Here is a 21,587-nt window from a genome sequence, read left to right on the forward strand (position 1 = left end):
CTATTGAAATTGAAGCATTTTCTCAAATAAATTGAGAATCCATGCAATTGAAAAAAGATAGGTCAGGGTTTAAACGTTAAAAAATCACTCTAAAGAAATCCCAAAAAAATTGGCCAAAACGCATAAAACAATGCAATAATTATGAGTAAAACAACTACCCACAGCAGTTTTTATGAATTTTATCTTAACTTTTAGGCAACCTTTTTTTGGGGGGGGGGGGGTTAATAGAGTGATTTTCGAGAAACATTGATAATAAGGATACGTAAAGAAAACACTTTTTGAGATTTTTGAGAAAAATGGTACAAATAATTAACCAACTTGAACTTTTGAAAACGTACGTTTTTTCAGACTTTTCGTCTGGCATAACCCTTCCTGATCAACTAGTATAAAGATCGGCCACATGGAAAAATTCTAAACAAAATGAGCAATTTCAACACCTCAAAGTACAACTTCCTATCCATCATGGTTTTTGAATGACGTAATATTAAAATCGCCACGAAAAATCGAAAACAAAAATTTTTCATGCGAGTACTTATTCTGTGCCAGGGCACCCCGTATTTTAATTTGAAAGTATGCATATGCATGCAAGTTTGCAATAGATTTAAAAACCCCTCCATAAAAATTTGGTCCAGCCATTCGGTGTATCGCTTCTTGTACAGACTATCGAGTAGGCCTTCTACGAATTTAGGAACCTTAATAGCAAAATAATACCGCACAACGGGTCAAATATGGGGGCACTAATTGTTTTAATTAATTTTCCAGCCGAGTTAATTGAAGAACTGTACATCAACCTTGTAATCGCGAAGGTGTTCAATTTAGTATACGTATAAGCTATAAGACCATTTGCGAGGATCACTTTACAATGTACAAAAAAAAGTACTCGTATTACACGATCGTCCCAAACACACACCCGAGTACGTAGATACAAAAGTTTAGTGACACTGGTGCTTTTTTTTTCGCGATCGTCGTGTAAGTATAAATAAATGTTGAAATCGAAGTGGCGCGGGTACCCTTTCTACGAAATTGACTCAATTAAAGTAAGACGATCGTCGGTTAGTACCATCTACCATTATTGTAACCTGGCTTCGTATCGCACCCAGGGGCGAATACAATTCATCAAAATTAAAGATACGCGGGCGTTTGACAGACGTTTGTTTATGTAAGTTGTTAGGAGTAACGTGTTTGAACTTTTTTTTCTCTTTCGTTTTCTGTTTCACTTTTCCTTTTTTTTCTTCTTCTCGTTTTTTTTTTCGTATGTGTCGTTTTAGGTAAATGTGGTTGTGTTATCATTATGAATGTGTTAATTGTTCTAATTTATTGTTGTGTAGTGGGATATTGCGCCGATGAAGGTTTGTAATTTGTTTTTGTACTTTACCTACCCTACCTCGAGTTGTCGTGTGAATTAGTATGCTTGATGATGCCTAATATAATTGTAGGTATTTTGGTTATTTTTGAACAAGGTGTTTGTAAGTGGACCTAAGATAAGGTTAAATGTGTTGCACCGTGTTCTGAAAGCTATCTGGATTTTGGTTTCATACATTTTTTTTGGTCTCGATCTTTAACCCTCACGCACCAAAAAAAAGTCGTCAGAGAATTCAGAATCCACAAGAAAAGGATACCTATTTTAATTTTTCATTTTCATTTTTTCCTCGAGTGATTTACACTAATTTTTTTTTTCGTTTTTTCATAAAATTATTCCAGTAATTTTAGAAATTAATAACCAAGTCTTACTGTCATATGTAGGCTATCTCAAATAATAAAATAAATAGAAAATGTTCATTTTTTTATATTAAGGAAAAACATGCTGAGATATTTCAAAAAAGTTTTAAATATTTTTTTCGATTTTCCTTTTTTTTTGTGTGAGTTTTTGAAAATGAATTTCTGACTGATTTTTAAATTCCAGAAAATAAGAAAAAAAATGACGTCTTCATAAGTGGCACTGACCAGAGTTATAAGTGCTCAAGTTCATTTTGAGCTTTTTCATTTTATTGGAAAAATCGTTAGAGGCTCCAGAATGATCAAAACTGGTACCTAGTTGCTGATGTGTGGGAGTTGAATTGAAGGAATTTGTCATATTGGTTTACTTTGTTCAAAAAAATTTATGTTTCATGAAAAAGTATTAAAATCAACATTTTTAAACAGCTTTTTTGAATTTTGAAAAATCCGTCTTAAGTACCTAAGTATCCAAAAATTAACTTCAGCATCTGAAATTTGGGTTATGGAGATTACAGGACATGCCCTTCTGATCTAGCTTGGTTTCGTATAAATTGGAGGGTACGAGTCGAAATGTTTCCTCGTGAGTAGGAAAGTAGGGCTTACTTATTTTTTCACTAATATTTTTTTCTGTTCTAAATTTGTTTTTTTTATGCAGTGGAAAAAATTCCTATCGTTAATAATTTTTTTTTCGTTAAGTATAAAAATTTAATAAATAAAGTTGAATTTTGAAAATTGTAGTGAGCATTTCAAAAAAAATATTGTTTTTTCTCAGGATGAATTGTCTTGTGCTACCCTCCCAACACTTGAACTGAGAGAGGAAAACTACAATTTTTTACGATATTGTTTGTATGTCAGTTTGTAGGGGGGGAGGGGTGTTGTAATTTGTAGTTTGGAACTCAAGCTTCTAGATTATCCCCTGTTCTTGAAAAAATTGTATCATACACTTCAACCCCTGTACCTATTTCTTACCCTTCCATTAATAAATAATCGGTAGATAGGTGAATTTACATGAGTAATGCGGGCATGCATAAGTACCTACAAATCTCACCATACAATTTCTCGTCATACTTTTATACTTATAAGTTATAGCCTACATTTCAACGTGATAAATTCATCATCACGCACCTAAGAAACACATCTCTTATATTAGAACGAGCTCGAGAGTGAATTCATAGCACATACGCGATAAGAAAATTAACCACAATGAAAAATATCGTTTTAACACTGGCATGGCATGTTCTTAAATTTATCAAATTAAAGATAATAAGCTAACGAAACGGTTTTAATAAAATGACAAAAGGGTATTTTATTGGATAATTCTTATTTATGAAGTTTTTACCGGTAGCGTTTCTACAATATGACGAATGGCGATATATGGCCTTAATGTTAAAAACCTCTAGATATAAATTTTTCCTTGAATATAAAACACATTATGTACTAATAATGCTACGATGATCTAAAAGTTTAATATTCCGTAGATAGGTATAGGTTACTTACTTAATAAAAAATATTTGTTTGCAGAACTGGTGGAAGATGATGGGCCTAAATTCAATAGCACTTCGAGTACGTTTAATGTGGTGGAAAATAGCACAATTAGCATACCGTGCTATTTAGAGAATATGGGTGAGTGCATTATGCATATAATTTAGAAAGGCATATCTACCTACCTATTTACCTATGGCTATATACGAGTAAAGGTAATTTCAATTTCTGAAATTACTTACCAATAATGAATTTTGGTTCATAATTTGTTATTTCGTGCAGAAAATACCACCACGATATGGTTCAGAAATGGTAGGAAAATTGCGGATTCTAGAAATTCATTTCAGGAAACACCGACCAATATTAGAGCTTCTAAGAATCATACCCTAACGGTGACAAATATCCAGAGAAGCGATTCCGGCGAATATTCGTGTCATGTTGTGGTTCGAAACCGCAATAGATCATCGAAACAGCATCACTTAGTCAATGTTATGTGTGAGTTTCACGTCAAAGTGCATACTTAATATCTACCAATATCCTTATAATTATTTAGGAATCTGAGGAGTAAAATGTAATATGCTTAGATGTCATTAATACCTACTTATCTGTGTTGATTTTTTTTTTTCAGTTCCTTCAACAGTGTATCCTGAACCAAATACAGGTGGTTTAGATGTTGAACTAATGCAGCCATTTTCACTGACCTGTGATGTTACTGGCAATCCTCGACCAGCAATTAAATGGTATTTTAAGGTAAGAACGAAAAACGAAAAAAGTAATTACAATTAGGCATGTAGCTCAAAATGTTCTCTCTTTAGGTTCGTGTTGTGTAGTTTATAATAGTAAAGTTAGATAGAGCTTTTCTATAGTAAGATGATACGAGTGTGCGGTGAAAGCTGAAAGATGAATTTCAAAACGAAATAGAAAATTATCAGTTGTAGATTCACCCGAGACATTCCTTTTTTAAATTTCAGCTGGGAAAATGCCAGTAGATTAAAAATGAAATCCTGAAAAATGTGCTGACAATGCCCCATTGCTCATTGCCTACTCACAATATACCTATTCGTGCCTTCATCCAGCGAAGAAACTCTTCAGTTATCTGCATGGGAGGGTTTCCAATTAAGAGACATTTTTATTTAAAGTAATGGACCGAATTCTGGGTTCTGAATTTCATTCATAAAATATTGACCAATCAGTTTTTTGATTTTGACAATTTTTAAAAAATTTTAAGACCAGTTCTCGTTTTCCAGAACAAATCAAATTTGACTAAGTAACGGTAGAATTTTCAGACTTTGGAAAAATTAGGCGTTACACTTGCTCAAGAGTATCATCGAGTGTTCTTAAAAAACGTGACCATGTCACCCATCCCCTCTCATTCACCTCAAAAAATAATTTCAGAAATGTTCGAAGTTTTAAACTTGTAAAAAACTGAAAAAATTTAGGGACAAAATACAAAAAATTACAGTCCTTTACTTGGCACACTATTTTCAACTTCTTGAATAGGATTGGTGGAGGTTTCGAGACATTCTGGAGCTTACAGAGAATTTTTGTATTTTCGAATTCAGGAAAAATTACTAGGTATAAGGAAGATCAAAATGAAATTCATCTGATATACATTTGGATAAGTGTATTATCATTGTGATATTTTTGATTGATTCAGACCCAAATTTCAAAATTTGTGTCTGTTTCAAATCCAAATTTCATTTTTTTTTCAAATAAGAGCTTAAAAAATTCAAAAATTTGCTGGAGGTTTCAGTAGCTCAAAAAAGCCACCAATCAGTCTTGGAGGTCAAAAATAGTCTAGGAACCATTAGGTACTATAGATTTTTACGTTAGATACGAGTACTTACCTACTTCAGTTTTCTGGTGAACCACAAATTTTTCATTTTTTTTCTCTTAAGCAATCATTGGGGCAAAATTTTGAAAATTTGTGCGTGAATTGATCAAAAAAGATGATGAAGACGATAGGCTACATTACATTAATGTAGGTATGCATTATATAATGTGCTGAATTTCACTTTCTCCCGTTTTATGGAAATTTTTTAGAAACCAGAAAATTTAAAACTTCATTAGAGGCTTCAAACCGTTTGGTATTTGATCCCCAATCAACCAATTTGGCAGCTCAAAAATATGTAACGTATGTAAATCAAATTTCAGCTTTCTACCAGAATTGGATCAAATTTTTGTTTCTTTCCAGGGGTTCTAACTTATTAAAATCTTCAAAATTTCAACAAAACTCCACTAAAAATTGAAGTAAGTATTTACATATAAAATTCAGATCCTGAAATTTGGGCTAGTTGTAAATTTTTGGTTGTTCTTTTGATTTTTCTTTGTCAAATCCAAAAATATTACTATTTATTTTTTGGCAAAAAATGTGACCCATAGGAAAGCCAAAAAAAACTTCATTTGCCAAAATCAAAAATTGAGGGTCTTTCTAGGGATTTAAAATTTTTGAAAATTATCAAAAAATTGCATACATGAAAAAAATCAAATGGCCCTGTAATTACTCCAAAAAACCTTGCTTCTCTAATTACATCTTTTTTACCACAAGGATTTGAATTTTCCAAAATTTCCATCGCGTAAACATGGTAAAAAAATAGGCTACTGGTACCTAGTGTAGTTTACAGGGGGTTTAAAATATTATACTTGACTATGTAAAATGCTAGAAAATGCAATTGGGCAGCCAGAACTCTCATCTGTAATCAGTCAATCACGTTCTGAGGTTCATTTTTAACATGAAATGGAAAAAAATTACTTTTAAGGCTTCAATTTTTCTCAAAATAAGTAAACAGGCAAATAAAAAAATAATACAGAAACTTCTTGGATGAAATTTATTTACTTTTTTGTTATTTACTAACAAAGAAGAGTTAAGAAATTCAAGAAAAATTTTAATTTTCATAATAAATATGTCTATTGTGCACCTAATTTTGTTCTAATCGGTTGTTCAAGTAACATACATATATTTCCATTAAAGTATATCCGAAACTTGATCAGGTGTAACTTTGATTCGAACAATTTTCACTATGGTTTTTTGATTACCTCACTCTGCCAATTTTCATTCATTACACCTGCATATACCAGAAAGGTAGGTACCTACTTGATTGAGCACTATTCACTCTGAAATTTTTCACCTCCTTTACTGGTATTTTTCGCTAGCTTTTTTATTTCATCCTGGCATTCTCTTTTCGTGGAATTCCTATTTAAACATTTTTCCCTAGTGGAAATTTCCATGTAGATATAGGGCATTTTTTTCAAGTAGGTACGAATGATTTCTATTTGACCTATAGGAAACTACCCATATAGGTATAAATAGGTTCCTACACATGCATCAACACGGTGGCCAATCAACAGTAGTCATTGCGTTCAAAGGCTTTTATTTACGAATCGAATCCCAAATTCGAATTTACTCGTAAAATTACCTACTCGAATATTTTTGAATGATTTCAGAATCGCGAATTACTCACAAAAAACGAATACCTATCCGTATTCAATGTTTCAAAAGCAACAAAAGAACACAGCGGAGAATATCACTGCGTTGCGGATAATTCGGTTGGTAAACCAGCGATGGCGAATTTTCATATTCGAATATTATGTAAGTTGATAAGTAAGATAGGTACTAGGTAGAGGTAGAGGTACCGACGATTAATACTAAATTTTGCGACGGGTACTTATGAAAAAATAACGAGCTATTTTTAATTTAATATTCCTTATTTTGAGCATCATGGCACGTAAATTCGCGTTGTTCATGATTAATTTCGTTATTTAATAATCTCGCCCTTGAGGATATTTTATAATGCGAGATTATAATTTAAAAAATATGGTAAAAATGCATACCCTTATATATTTTAATATGCATAAGATGAGTAGTCTATTAAAACTGAGAAGGAGAGAGAGAGAAAGGAGAAATTAGTTTCATAATTTTTTTTTCACTTTTAAGTACTTACATATTTTTATGAAATTTACCGTTGAAGCAAAATGATTACTATTTGTATTATTTACCTCAGATTATCCGGAAATCACTGTGCCGAGAGATTGGGTCCATAGCGCCAAAGGTGAACGAACAGAATTAGTTTGCAATGTTTCAGCTACTCCTAGAGCCAAGGTAGGTATCTAATACGTCGATGTGATCCTTAATTCAAAATACAAATAATCTGCTTATAAACTTACCTTTTGGTGCCTATATCCATCTTTCATACAGGTCGACTGGTATCACGATCATCAACCTGTCAATTTTAGTTCGAAAATTTCTACTCGAATATTCGGTGAAAAGCACGTACTCACTATTAAAGACATGAAATATTCTGATTTTGGAAATTACTCTTGCCAAGCCACAAATTTCTTAGGCAGAAACATCAAAACTATTCAAGTCTCAGGTATATGTAATTTTTACTCATTTATTAATAAACCAACAGAAATTCTTGCTTATATCTTTGTGATATGATATGCATAATTATTTTTTTCACAGGTTTAGCCAATCCCGCCATTTTCAAAGCAGACCCCAGAATAAGAACAGAAACATCGTACACGTTGATTTGGGAAGTAGATAGTTATTCGCCTATCATACAGTATAATTTACGTTTTAGGAAGCAACAGGTAGTTGTTGAATTCACTTTGTGGATGTACTACACATTGACATTAATGATGAATGTCGTCTGAATTTTTAAACACACGAGTGCTTTTAGAGAGGAGATACCGATGGCCACTGGATACAATTAATTATTCCCACACAGAATTCCTTTACGAGTGTGATTCACTCGGAATCGTATAGATTATCTGGATTAGAACCAGCTACCGTATACGAAGCGGTAATTTCTTCTAAGAATGAATTCGGATGGAGTGAACCATCGAAGTCGTTTCTTTTCGCAACCGTTGGAACAAGTAAGCAAGGCTGATAGTGATTTGTCTTATTTTCACAGCTAGAGTTGTTTTTCTGAATAATGGATTTAAGATAGCGAGATCACAGTTGAATCAAATCTGTGATTTGAGGATCTTGTTTCCTTTTTTTTTTTTTAAATTTTTACCTTGAAATGTTGAGAGAGGAATTTTCGAAATGAAAAACACGTGGATAGAAATGGGTGTCAAGTGCTCCGACCAGAAACTGAAACTTGTATAACCAAGAAAAATTATGTCTGTGAAAAAATTGCAGGTCTGTCCAGTCAAATATCATCCTTCTCTAAATCATAAAGCAGAAACATTTTGTAAAAACATAAAAAAATTTATTACTTACTTAATCGGATATTTATTGAAATTGAGTGAAAATTTATAAATTGTTCCTTCGTTAATCCTTTATTAAAAAAAAAAAAAAAACAAAAAAAAAACAAAACAAACAATTATGTGAACCTGGAGGGTTTTCAACTTTGGTGCAAATTTATTGATCTTTGTGGCATAAGAAAATATCCTGTAGGGACTAAATTGAATTATTGAAAACGTATTTATTTCCAATTTTTTAAGATTTGATGAGGAGACTGTAGATAGGTAATTGACTTGATAAAAATCATTTTCTCTGATATCCAAGATATTCAGTACGATTTACTCGTTGGAGAATAACTCACATTCATTGAAAGTTTGTGAGTCTCTGTTCCTCATCTGCAAACTCTGTGTACTATAATTAGTTAGGTAGCGATTTTTTTCATGAAAATGTGATTGAAGATTCAATTAGGTACTTACCTACTCAAAAATAATATTTTTTTCAGATGTTGAAGAAGTCCCGCAAGAATTGGATTTTTCTCCAGATACCACAACTTTATCCACCACTACCATTCAAGTTTTAGGTAATTATGTGACGACTTTAACTACACATACCTGATATGTAATTATAAACAAAGTGTCAAATATTCAAGTCGATCACCCTCTGCTGATTTTTGATGTCCCATAAAACAATCGAGAAGATGATCAAGAGTTGGCATTTTGTCATTATTTAATTGAGAAGTGAAATTTATTTCAAACAAAAATATAAAAAAAATAAACTTTTAGTTTTTGTTTTCTTTCACAGATACAAAAAGTGATGAAGAATACCAAGAAAATTCGCCATTTGTTGGAAATGCGTCGAAACTGAAAGTTCCTTTAGTTATTATTTTACTGACAAGTATAATTATTTTACACTAAATTTTACTTTTAAAATAATAATTGAAAAAAAAAAAAAACGATGCTTACATTCCATCAGTTTATTTTTCACTTTTGTGTTCGCCAATCAAATCGTAAAGATATTTTTAAGATTTTTTTTTGTTTCTTGTTAATGATGTACCTTCATTTTTAAATTTTGAGCTGAATTGTAGAATTTTAGTTGTATATAGTCAAAAGGTTACAACTTATTCGTAGATATACAAATGTTGTTTTTTGAATTTTCTTATTATCGTAAAATTTAGACTAACATAATAACGTATGTACCTACCTATTTATAATTTTCTACGAAGGTATGTTCTAATTTTGTGATATTAATTAAGATTATTTTGTAAGTATTTTACTGTCGTTTCGTTAGAAATTATTTCTCATACCTCATACGTATTAGTAATATCAACCACAACTAATTTATGAATAAGTAAGTAGAGATACTTACATATATATTTTCAAAAATATATCTACTTATACCTGCTACTTTTTCCTTCCATACTTACCTACTCATTTTTTTTTTTTTTTTTTTTTACAAACACACCTATCTTTATAATTTTGTGTTAATTTCCTCCTCATGTATATTGCTATCTCAATTTGTTATACCTATTCTATGTGGCAAGTTACTTACGAGATACGAGCAGGTAATGATTTCAAATAGGACGTTCCAATTCTGCAGCATCATTACTTTTCCAGTTTTCCAAGATCTCTCGCCGATAAATTTGATTGGAACGAACCGAACTCGGTTTTAAAAATTTTACACTCCAGGTAATAATAATTGATTAATTTTCAAGTATACGATTTTATTTAAGCGGATATTGTAAAATGGAGGAAAAGTATACGGCTTCGTATTTTACTCAAGCTCTTTTGTAATTAATGGGGAAAAAACTTAATCTTTTTTTTTCCAAATTCAACGAAATAACGTATTTTAGTAAATAGATGAAGATTTATTAGGATTACAGAAGAAAGTAATCCTGTTCTTAATTGAGTACTGGGGAGCTTTGTTCAATTCGGTTAAAGATGTAGTTTCTTTTAGAATGGTTGGTTAATCCGCACGATATAATGTGAACGAAAGAGGACGCGAATTTTCGTTAACCATTTTTGTTCTCAAATTGGGAGATTAACATTTTTGGTTAAACGTCTCCTAAAAAGGTTTAACGCGTTTAATCTGAATCAATGGTGGCAAAAGTGTTACGTCGTTTTTCTTCACCAATGAAAATCTTATAATAGGTTCAAATGTACGTAGACGGTAAGAAATTCGATAGTCTACTCTACTTTGTATACGAAGCAAATCTTAATATACAAATCCTCTCTATCGCAGACATTGTTTTAATGATACAGAAATAGATGTACAAGCACGTGGATTTAATGAGTTAATCGATTAGAGTACCTACCTGTTAGTTTACATTTGCAAAGGTTTACACAAGTAAGTAATAAGATTAAAGGATTATTAGCCGAAGACATCTACGAGTATACAGCACCTCTTTTCAGCTCGCCTTGAAACAGCAACGTAGGCAACATATAATACGTATTTGTAAAAAAATAATAATTTTTTTCTCGAAGGAACCAGCAACCGTTCAAAGATACTTTATTTTTCTCCGGTGGTGTTTATTTTAGTACAATTAAAAAAGAAAGAAAAAACTCCTAAATTATAAAAAAATAACGGTGATAACAGCACGTTAAAAATTTACGACCATTTTCGTCAAAACTTTAATTACCTACATTTGTATTTCCTCTTTCGGGCCTTTTTTCTTGCTCCTTTGGGTTTTTTGACGAGGAAAAAAAGGCCAGAAAAATTATTACGTTCTGCTTGGTAGGTCGCGGAATTAAGAATTTTAGGGGAGTCTAATACGTTTTAATGGAATTGAAGACATTTTGTTTTTTTCGCTTTATGGCATTTATACTGAACTAAATTGCCTAGCGCGGGCGGTCCAGTCCTCTCATAAGCGTGAAATATACTCGTCGTACTCGTATACCCACACTTTGCGGATAAACATAGAGAGCGAAATACCGAATGTCCGCCGAAGAATCATGCTTTCTTATCTGGTCACACGTGTTATAAATGATACAAGTATGAGCAATATCATCCCCTGAGTTATATTTTGTCGAGCTTTTGTGAGGGTATAACCATACTGGGTAATATTAGTATATTATAGATACTCCGTGTACCGAACATGATTACAGTATGGTATCCTTTTCACATATTTTTTCGCTTTTCTACGTAGAGATAATATTGACTTCGATGAACTGCTATTGCGAATATTTCGAATTTTTATTCGTATTATTTGACAAAAGAAAAGGCGGTATTTTCGATGGTATGTTGCCGTAGTATACGAGTAAGCCTGCCTTGAAAAATGTGATTTTAATCAAAATAAATTTACCCGGGTATTTTCCAAAGTAGCCGATGGATACGGTTTACTGCCTACACATTCTTGCTCATAGATATATTATATTTTTTCAAGAGACCTCGAAATCCAAATTTTCATTTTCTAATGTAGGTTTTTGGCCAATTTTCAAACTTTATATTTATAAGTAAATTATTAGGTACATCTAGTATTACATGGAGACAATTTGGGACGAATGTTCGAAAACTAGCTCGAAAATGAATAACAAGCGAACATCGATTGTGAAAAAATATTCTATTCGATGGGAGTAGGTGGTTTTAAAAAAATGAAATAATTCCAATATTATACCTAGTTGAGTAATCATGGACTGATCTCTTATAAGAGATATTTTCGAAATCGTTGTCAAAATTTTTGGACATGGGATGCTAAAAGGTCAAGATATACCTAACGTGGTTTTCAAGATGACCCCCCCCCCTTCTTTAGAATTTTTAGACAGTTTTAAAATTAGATACTTAGTTATCTCTGCTTAATTTTGAATTGATTTTCCAGCGATTTTTATTAAAATTTGAAACAATTTTTAGGATTTTCAAATATTGAATCGAGTTTCAAAATGTTTATTTGGAGGTTAGTACAGTGCTCAGAAATGTCGTCTTGACTCGATTTTCAGACTATTTTAAAACAGATGGTAGCTGAATATGAGCTCATCTTGCAATTTTGATGGATGCTTAGATAATTTTTGAAATTATTTCCAGATAGTTTTTTTCCAAACTATTTTGAACAATTTAAACACCAGAAGATTTTTTTGGCGATTTTTTGTTAAATCAATGAATTGAAAACTCGAAGATTTCAATATCAAGTACATACCTATCGAGTATAATGTTTTGATCAAATTTTTGAACTACTTCCATTTTGTGTGGATGCTTACCTATATGGGCGTTTTTCAAACGAGGAATCTACTTCGCATTATTTTAAACAAGTGAGGTCTTTGATGTAACAAAAAAACAAAAAAAAAAAAAAAATACATACCGACTTAAGTTTTTATACAAACCCCCCTCTTCAAAAAGGCCCAAAACTGAATAATTATGATGAATCGAATTAGATTTTTTTGATTACACAGTTAGATATCCCTGTATTTTTGTATTGTTTCAAAACTTTGTTTTTTTTTTCTTTTTTAAAAATGATAAATTTTAAACATTTTGGCGCTTTTAAAGTGATGGTGGGGAGATAGATGAGAATATTTTTTTGGAATTCCAGTCAAAATTAACCCTGCGTTCCTGCCTATTGAATTTTCTCGAACTCGGAAAAACCTGTTGAATGAAATCTTATCTATGAGAAAGTCATGAAAAAATCGGACCAATCGCAAAAACTTATTTTGAAAGATGGAAAGTTTGAAACTATGTTTTGAATTAAATAATTCCAAAGTGGCAAAAACTGATTTTGTAAAAAAAAAAAAACAAAACAGTTGATTAGTGATCTAGAATACCAGGATGAATCCAGAGTCGTCTGTTTAAATTCAAATGTAGATAGTTCTCGAGGAGACGAACAAAAAACGTTATTATAATAAGTTGCCTATCTTGTAAAATGAAGGTGCTATGTGCTTCGCAAAACCAGAAATTTACCAATTTTGAAAAATTCATCAAAAATAAGAAAATGTTTGAATCATTCAAATGATACCCCTAACCCATAGTACTCGAGTGGACGAGCAAAAAATGTTATTACCTATGACCAATTGCCTATCTTAAAAATTTAAAGGGCAAACCTGATTCAAAATTTCCAAATTTCGAGTGCCTCAAATTTGAATTTTGAAATTGTACTTGCCCCTTCAATTTTGAAGATGGGCAATTGGTCATAATAACATTTTTTGTTCGTCCACTCAAGTACTATGGGTTAGAGGCATCAATAAAATGATTCAAACATCTTATTTTATGAGAATTTTTCAAAATAGGTAAATTTTAGTTCAAAAATGGGGTAATTTCTTCAATTTGCAGAGAGTAAGAAAATGTTTGCATTATTCAAATAATGCCCCTAATCCATACTACATGAATGGATGAACAAAAAATGTTTTCATGGCCGATTGTCTATCTTCAAAATTGAAGGGGCAAGCACAATTTCAAAATTCAAATTTGGGGCACTCGAAATTTGGAAATCTTGAATCAGGTTTGCTCCCTTAATTTTAAAGATAGGCAATTGGTCATGATGACATTTTTTGTTCGTCCGCTCAAGTACTATGGGTTAGGGGCATCATTTGAATGATTCAAACATTTTCTTATTTTTGATGAATTTTTCAAAATTGGTAAATTTCCGGTTTTGCGGAGCACGTAGCGCCTTCATTTTACAAGATAGGCAACTTATCATAATAACGTTTTTTTGTTCGTCTCCTCGAGTACTATCTCTACATTTGAATTTAACCAGACGACTCCGGAATCATCCTGTAAGTGAATATTTTAACCTTTACAGACGATTCATTTTTCAGATTTTCAAAAATTCAATAAAAATAAAGGGATCAATCAATTTTTTTCAGCTCAAATAACATTCAGAAGTGTAATTCAGAAATTTTGTTTAATCCATCAAAATTTGAAATATCGGATCAATTGAAATATTTTTAGTTTTCTTTCCAGCTCTGCGTTTGTACCTACAGAAAATGCAGTGCTTATTGCTGCAGTCTCACCTCCTTTCCTTTCACCCCCGTTTATTCAAGATTTTTGTATTTTTGCCCCCCCCCATACAAAAAGTGATTCACACTCTTCACCTTATTATGAACTTTTAGAGTTTCCACCCGGCGAGAAAATTGAAATACTTTGGGGCGATTTTTTCTTTTTGATCCACTTTGCGATGATTTTAGTTACCTAATCATCCGCATATTTACAGTATTGAAAAATTTATTCACCATGGAGTAGAATAATTTTTTTTTATTTCAAACTTGATTTTCAAATTCAGTTCTAGACGATTTCTGTACAAGCTAGACAACCCACATTTCAGTATTTTCCGTTCTTTGCAATCTTTGTTGCGGCTTCTTGCTCCCTCCCTCCCTCCCTCCCCCTTCCTCCTAACAGAAGAAATATTCCAAGCCACAAAAAATTAGTTTAACAGATTTTTAAAAAATTGAAAGAATTTGTACAAAAATAGCTACACCAGCAAATCAAATTTTAGCTGCTGAATTTCATTTTTAAGTTTTTGACACATTAAAAAGTTCTAATATCATGGATACCTATGTTTTTAGCTCTAGTGAACTCAATGTTTGAAATCACAAATATACAGAAAAGTCGGCTCAATATTACTTAGAATAATATTTTTGAATTTTTTGGCCTAATTTCAGCGAATTCATTAATTTTTTACCGAGTTCTGATTCAATGTACCTTATAGGTAATTAGAAATTTCATAAATTATTCAAGTACCTTTTTTTTTTTCAAAGTTTTAATACTCTGAGTTTCTGATATAATGTCAAAAGTTCATGGGAATTTTTTACAAGTTTTTCAAAGTCAGAGAACACATTTTGAAATCACTAACAAATTTTTTCCACAATTTTTCAAGAATCTGATAACATCAAAACGTCTGAAATTGTTCCTTGCTTTTAGTCTTTAAAAGTTTAACTTGATGTTAAGAATTTATCAAAAAATTTTCAAATTTCGCCAAAAGTCTGGCATAATAATTGAAGAATTTGTCACATTTTTTTTCAAGTTCATAAAATTCAAACGCTCAAACGAAATATTGTAACCACCTAGTTCAATGCTTTTTCTAACTAGGTACCTATACTTGTTTAAATTTTCAAAAATTTTCAAAAGTCTGGCATAATAATATGAAAAATTTGTCACAATTTTTTCCAAGTTCATAAAAGTCAAACAAAAACAAAATATTGTAACTACCTAGTTGAATGCTTTTTCTATCTAGGTACCTCTATGTATTTACTTATTTAAATTTTCAAAAAATTTTCGTAAGTAGGTATTCATAAATAGGTAAGCACCCAACAACGTACAATTGCATCAAAATTCATAAATTCCATTTTTACAAATTTTCCCATCCAATTTCGAGAATGTCTCAATCTTCTTAATTTCCAATAACGAACCAAGCACTCTAAAAATATACCACACAACTGTATAAAAATTACGACCAAACTCTAAATTCGTCAAAAGTCACGGTTAAACTTGAACTAAATTAAGTACCTACAGCATTTTTCCATCTTTTTATTTATGTTTCAAAACTTTCACCTAATTGGAAAATTTCCATCCATTATTACACCAACAAAATACGTCGCCGTCGTCTTTACCACAAGAAAAGGGCAAAGGCTAGCAAAAGCCTTCACAAAAGTTCACGTTCGCATCCAATTCATATTTCGTCTCGATATTGGCAACAGTGCGTTATTATCAGTACGGGAATTCCCGCCTTTTTTGTCAAGCAACTCGTTAGATACTGCTGGGATTTGTACGTTGTTTACGTTTAGCTTTCATTTAGTTGTAATCGGTTCGCCGGGTTGTGTGGTCGGATGTGGCGTCAAACTCGTCGAGAGATTGTGATTTTTTCGTGCGGAGTTACGATATATTATTATTTTTCTTTTCGTAAATCGTGATCGTAATTTTTTAATTTTTTAAAATATTTTAATTTTAATGGTTATTTGCGTCGTTGTTGATTGTAAATGTTTTCGAATTTTTTAACTTGTTGATTGTGTTAACAATATGTTGAGAAATTCCATGTGAACTGAAGTACCAGAATCATGAAGCTGTTGCAGTTTTTACTTATTTACATCGGATTATTTAGAGGTAATTTGAGGATTATTTTCAATGTTTAAAATTTTATTTCTCATAATTTATTTTGAAATATTTTAGTTCAATTTTTTCTTCAAATGTTGCACTTTTTTACTCATTATTACCTTTTATTCTAATAAATTACTTACGGTTATTTTTAAAAAATTAATACTACTTGAAGTAAATAATTTTAATTTATTTGGTTAGAAATGGTACGTTTTGATTTATGTTTATTTTTCAACTTCGAAAATTGGAACTGGACGAAATCACTGAGTTGAAAATGATCAACATTTCAACAAAAATACATACGTAATTTTTGCTATGATGAAAAAAAATACGAAAATATACCATTTGATGAACTTTGATTTAGAAATGTTCATTGTAGGTATTAAAAATAAAAAAAAGAATTCTAAAAAATCGAATTTTTTATTGAAAATGCTCGAAAACGTTACCTAAGTTTTTTTTAAAAAACAGCTTCACCTATATTTTTCTGTCATTTTCACTCAAAAAATCATTGATCAATGGAATTTTTGAAACTATAATTTTTTCTTTTTCATTTTTCTGTTCTTGAAATGAATCATTGCTAAGCATCTGAATTATCCTTCTTTCTTTCAATGTTTTGATTGAAAATCATGAAAAAATGAATTTGCTCAAGACTAAAAATAAAGGGAAAATTTCAAAGGTTCACGAAAAGTACAGATCGTTTTCATTTTATACAGATTTCCATGTAACTTTATTAAATTGAGTACCTAAATTAAAATTATCCTACCAAAAAAGTAATTGAAACTTACATAATTTTCGTCGGTAAACAATCTTATAAAATCATAACTCAGTACACCATTTTACATACTCGTTTTTTTAAAAATTAAAGTTGGAAAATGTCGTTCTTTGCCCTTAAGGGGCAACTTCCCTTAATTATATTTATTCAAAATTTAGAAAAAAAAATTAAAAATCTCCACCAACTAGGAACTTGGAGAAGTTTAATTTGTGGAAAATTATCTCAGCGAACAATAATTTTACTCACCTCCTACCACGTCTCCCTCCTTTTTACCATTTTACCTTTGGTGAGTTGAATTTAATTTTATACTTATTAAAAAGAAAAAAATAAACTTTTTCAGCTGAAACAGTCGCACATTCAGCTGAAATTTAAAATCATCGAGTAATAATTATCATTCGACGTACGTTGGTAATTTAAAATTCATCGAAAACGAAACAAAAAAAGTATATAATGGTAAATTAAAGGAGAGTAAAAAAAATACCCGGCAATTTTACGCGTTAAATTTCCATTACAAAAAGCCACACACAATACACTATTTCAATTCGACGAACGAGTGAGTGTTTTTTTCCTGATGGCTTTAGTCCTCTATGTAATCATATGGTCACGATGAGTACTGTCGTCGTATATTTTTATCAATTAAGTATATACTCGCTATAGTAGTACATTATTTGTCGGCGAGTTTTATGATACTACAGGTGGAAATTTCCTATTCTAGGAACTTTCAGGTAGGAAGGAAAGTAATTCGATGAAAAATTCTTATTCCCAAGGCGTCGAAAGAAAGAAAAAAAAATCTAAGCGATGGAAAATAACGCTCTAAAATCGAGGCAAACCGCGAGTAATTTAAAAATTAAAATTAAAAGTTTACCGTTTATTTAATTCGACATAGTAGGAATTAAAACTATTATACTTCACGTATATTTTAGGTACACCCTACGCCTTCGCAGCGCAGTACAATAACGGGGGTTGGAAAAATTTAAATTTTAAATATTTTCTTTAAAAATTTCACGTATATAAATCGACGAGCGAAGCTAGGCAGGGTGGATTTAATCGTGGTGAAATTTAAAACTATGTATAATTAATTCGAGTCGACGGAGAAAAGTTTGCTCGCCGTAAGAATTAAGTAAGGCGGCTTCCAATCAGTATCATTGCAAATGAGTTAGCTAGCCTTTTTAAGCTGATTATGCAACGACGACGACGACGTCTTCTTGGCGAAAAAGAAAAACTCTTTTTGAATACCTATCTTTTTAGATAATTAAAATTATAACGATAATGATTCGTTTCTGCTCTCGCAGTCAATCACTGCGATGAAAATTTTTTCATTTTATAATGAGCAAATCTATGCAACAAACGAATCTCTGATTTCGATGAAAGTTGAATGTTTGAAAGTTGGAAACAGAATAAATTTTTTGAAAAGCTTTATAACTTGAATTTCAACGGCTTTGATTGATTTTTTGGCGAATTTTTGATAATTTAAGAATCTTTGTTATTATTATTTTTTTTTCATTATTTGCAACTTACTCTCCGTTGAGAATCTGTTGAAATTAATTGGGCTGCAGCTATAAGTTCGGGTTTCGTTCATTTTGGAGTGTAATTGAGGTTCAGCAGGACGATCTAATTTGATATTTTTTTTTTTTTAGAAATTCAGAAGTTGGTTTTAAAAAATATTTAGACTTTTTTATGGAGCTTTCTATCAATTTCGATAAAATTTTACGGTTTTTTTTAAATTTTTCTTCAATTTTCGATATATTTAAAAATACATATTTTTTTTAATTTTATCAAATTTTCAAAATTTTTAAAACAATTTTGAAAATATTTTAAGCAATTTTTCCGAATTTTGTTCCTAATAAAGTTTTTATCTTTTTATCAAATAATCTTCCATTTTTTTCGTCAGTTTACTGGACTCTATAAGCATTCCAAAGTACGTTCACGATGCAAAATTTACGTCACTTTTTCGCCCATCTGGTTACCTAATTGAATTACTTGCTTGGTCATGTGTGCATTGAAGAGGCGAGGCTTTCGTGTCGAGATTGTAATATAGCCTACCTACCTACGCACTGGTAGGTAATCTAATGTAATACAGTGTAATACACCCGTAAGTACCATACTAGATGGCCATATCGTCAAGTTGACATCATATAACGCACACTTGTGCAAGGTAACTTCTTCACTTCAAAAAAAAAAAAGGAGAAAAGTTTTCAAATTAATACACACGAAAACTTAAGTTTTTTCATCTCAAAACATCGTCTCCATTTCCCCACTGCACCTCATTCTAGGTCATCCAAACCCTTTTTTTCAGCTCAGCGTGACGAATACACAATGATGTAAAATTTGCATAACGCGCATCAAAAAGAAACAGAGAACGCGAGAGGCGAGACGACTCGACGAAAAAAATTACCAGATATTACGATGTCTTAATTAAAGTGATTCCATTTTACTCGTCATTTTGCTCTTTTCGCGTTGAAAAATTTCGGCCCGAATTTTTCATAAGTCTAGAGTCAAACTGAGTGAAAAAACATCGAGGAAAAAAAACTTTTGCCAAGTTTTTACCATTTTTTTCCTCTGCTTCTGCTTCAAGTTTAGAAGTTTAGGTTATTAAGCGGTCTCTTTCTTTAGAAATAACGTTAACGTCGTGTCGAGGAAATTTTTTTAACCGTTTTAACGCGTTGTGGAAGAGGAAAAAAAAAGGAAGAAAACCTACGTGTTGGTAAAAATATGTTTCGAGTAATTGCCTTTGTCGTTTTGTCGCTATAAAAATTAAATACGTTTAAAGTGGTATCAAACTGTCCCGAGAGCGAGATGGATTTCAATTGGTGCATGACAGTGAGATTGAGATTATTGTTGTTGTTTTATGAGTTCGTATGTGATTTTAAGTTGCTTTTTTTATTTTTATTTCTGTATAGTTTTTCGTGTGGAATGCTTTTTAAACGTAGGTATCTGACGAAAGGTTTTTTTCCTGTGTCTATAGAATAAGTTTCGATTAAGAGAACAATAAAATTAACAAAAAATTATTCGTACCTATTTTCTAATATTTATTTATTCTGAGAAATTTCAAAGTGATGTTTTTTTTTGAGGGGGTCATGAGCCATGGGGAGGATGTGAGGATGAGCGAGGGGAGAATTTTGCAAAAATAAGGCCTAAAAATCAAAAATGAATAAAACATTATAGGAGTTGAATTTTTGAAAAAAATTTTTTGTTTGTTCATTTTTTTAACGAGCAATAATTCATTAGTGTTTTTGCAAGCTTTGTTGTAGAGAGAGAGGAAATCTGGGAACTATTATTTTTGATGAAATTCAATTTTTTCATCCTTGAAATTTCTAAAAATTCATTTTATAAGCTCAGTAAAATACTCAAAAAAAAAAGAGAAAAAATATTTGGACCACGATCACATAAATTTATCGCAAAAAACCGTACATTTTTTGATGAATGATGATTATTTGGATAAAAGCCTCAGTAAAGAATTCTGAAAAACTGCTTTTTGAAGACTCTACCCCGAATAGTGTCCAAAATCCCTATAAATTAAAAAAAAAAAATGGTTAAAAAGTGCTAAAAATGTAAATTTCCACCATAATTGCAACGGTGCTCCTTTATCACGAGAATTTTAGACCATAAGAACTAACTTCCCCCAGTCAATTTAAAAAGCATTGTTCAAAAAACAAAATTAAAGTCAATTTCAAGAAATCAGTAATTTTTTTCGAAACAATGGAGTAGAACGAAAAATTAATGTTGATTTTGTATTTTTTTTTTCGGGGACCAAAAAAATGCGCTGCCAAAATGAAGGTACTACCTCCCCCATTCAGAAAAGTGCAATTTTGAAATTTTTACCCCGCACAACGAGGGAGTGGACCCTCAAAAAGATGATTTTGGGGACATGGTCGGGACCATAAAAACTCGACGGGGTTGTGTTGGGGGACATCTACCGATGCCAAATATGTAATTTTTTTTCCGTGAAACCCTGCACAACTGATGGCACTTTGAATGCGATTTTTATGCATTTTTGGCCATTTTTGATGGTAAAATGGCTCTTATGTCCTGGATATGGCTGGGGACCGAACGATTCTTGGACGTCTGTTAGACGGGGCTATTTGAAGCCCAACTGCGCAAAAACGGCGAAAAAATACGATCACAACGCGATTTTATGAGCACTAATAGGCTTATTACCACTCCCCCACCCCCAGAATTAAATAATACATTGTCTATTCGATAATATCGATGCGACCCATCAAAATGGTATAAAATTTCGCGCTGAACTCAAAAATCGCAATCATTTTTAATTCTGACCCCCCCCCCCGCGGTGGAGTTTTGCCCCCTAAACTGAATAATATAACGATGATATTAAACAAACTTTGCACATTACACATCGATACTGAGGATTTATGTGTACGCAATCAGAATGATTCTCATATTCGTTGCTTAAGAATATTT

General features: G+C 31.5%; 2 protein-coding genes across 3 annotated transcripts in view; both read left to right on the forward strand.

Annotated features, from left to right (window-relative positions):
• Positions 1 to 1,058: 1,058 nt before the first annotated feature.
• Positions 1,059 to 9,610, forward strand: LOC135833197 (lachesin-like). The gene is made up of 11 exons (XM_065346875.1): positions 1,059 to 1,349; positions 3,238 to 3,339; positions 3,481 to 3,693; positions 3,827 to 3,948; positions 6,643 to 6,787; positions 7,200 to 7,297; positions 7,394 to 7,568; positions 7,661 to 7,788; positions 7,878 to 8,073; positions 8,889 to 8,966; positions 9,188 to 9,610. The coding sequence occupies exons 1-11, from the start codon at positions 1,292 to 1,294 to the stop codon at positions 9,298 to 9,300; spliced, it is 1,428 nt and encodes a 475-aa protein (XP_065202947.1). The 5' UTR covers positions 1,059 to 1,291; the 3' UTR covers positions 9,301 to 9,610.
• A 6,463-nt stretch (positions 9,611 to 16,073) lies between these two features.
• The window catches only part of LOC135833201 (kin of IRRE-like protein 2), a 389,993-nt gene continuing 384,479 nt past the window's right edge, over positions 16,074 to 21,587 (forward strand). For both annotated transcript variants that reach the window (XM_065346885.1, XM_065346886.1), the window contains exon 1: positions 16,074 to 16,402. In XM_065346885.1, coding sequence (XP_065202957.1) covers positions 16,357 to 16,402 — 46 coding nt within the window. In that variant the 5' untranslated portion in view covers positions 16,074 to 16,356. The remainder of the gene's footprint in view (positions 16,403 to 21,587) is intronic.

This window comes from Planococcus citri, chromosome 1, assembly GCF_950023065.1.
Source record: "Planococcus citri chromosome 1, ihPlaCitr1.1, whole genome shotgun sequence".
Lineage (NCBI taxonomy): Eukaryota > Metazoa > Arthropoda > Insecta > Hemiptera > Pseudococcidae > Planococcus > Planococcus citri.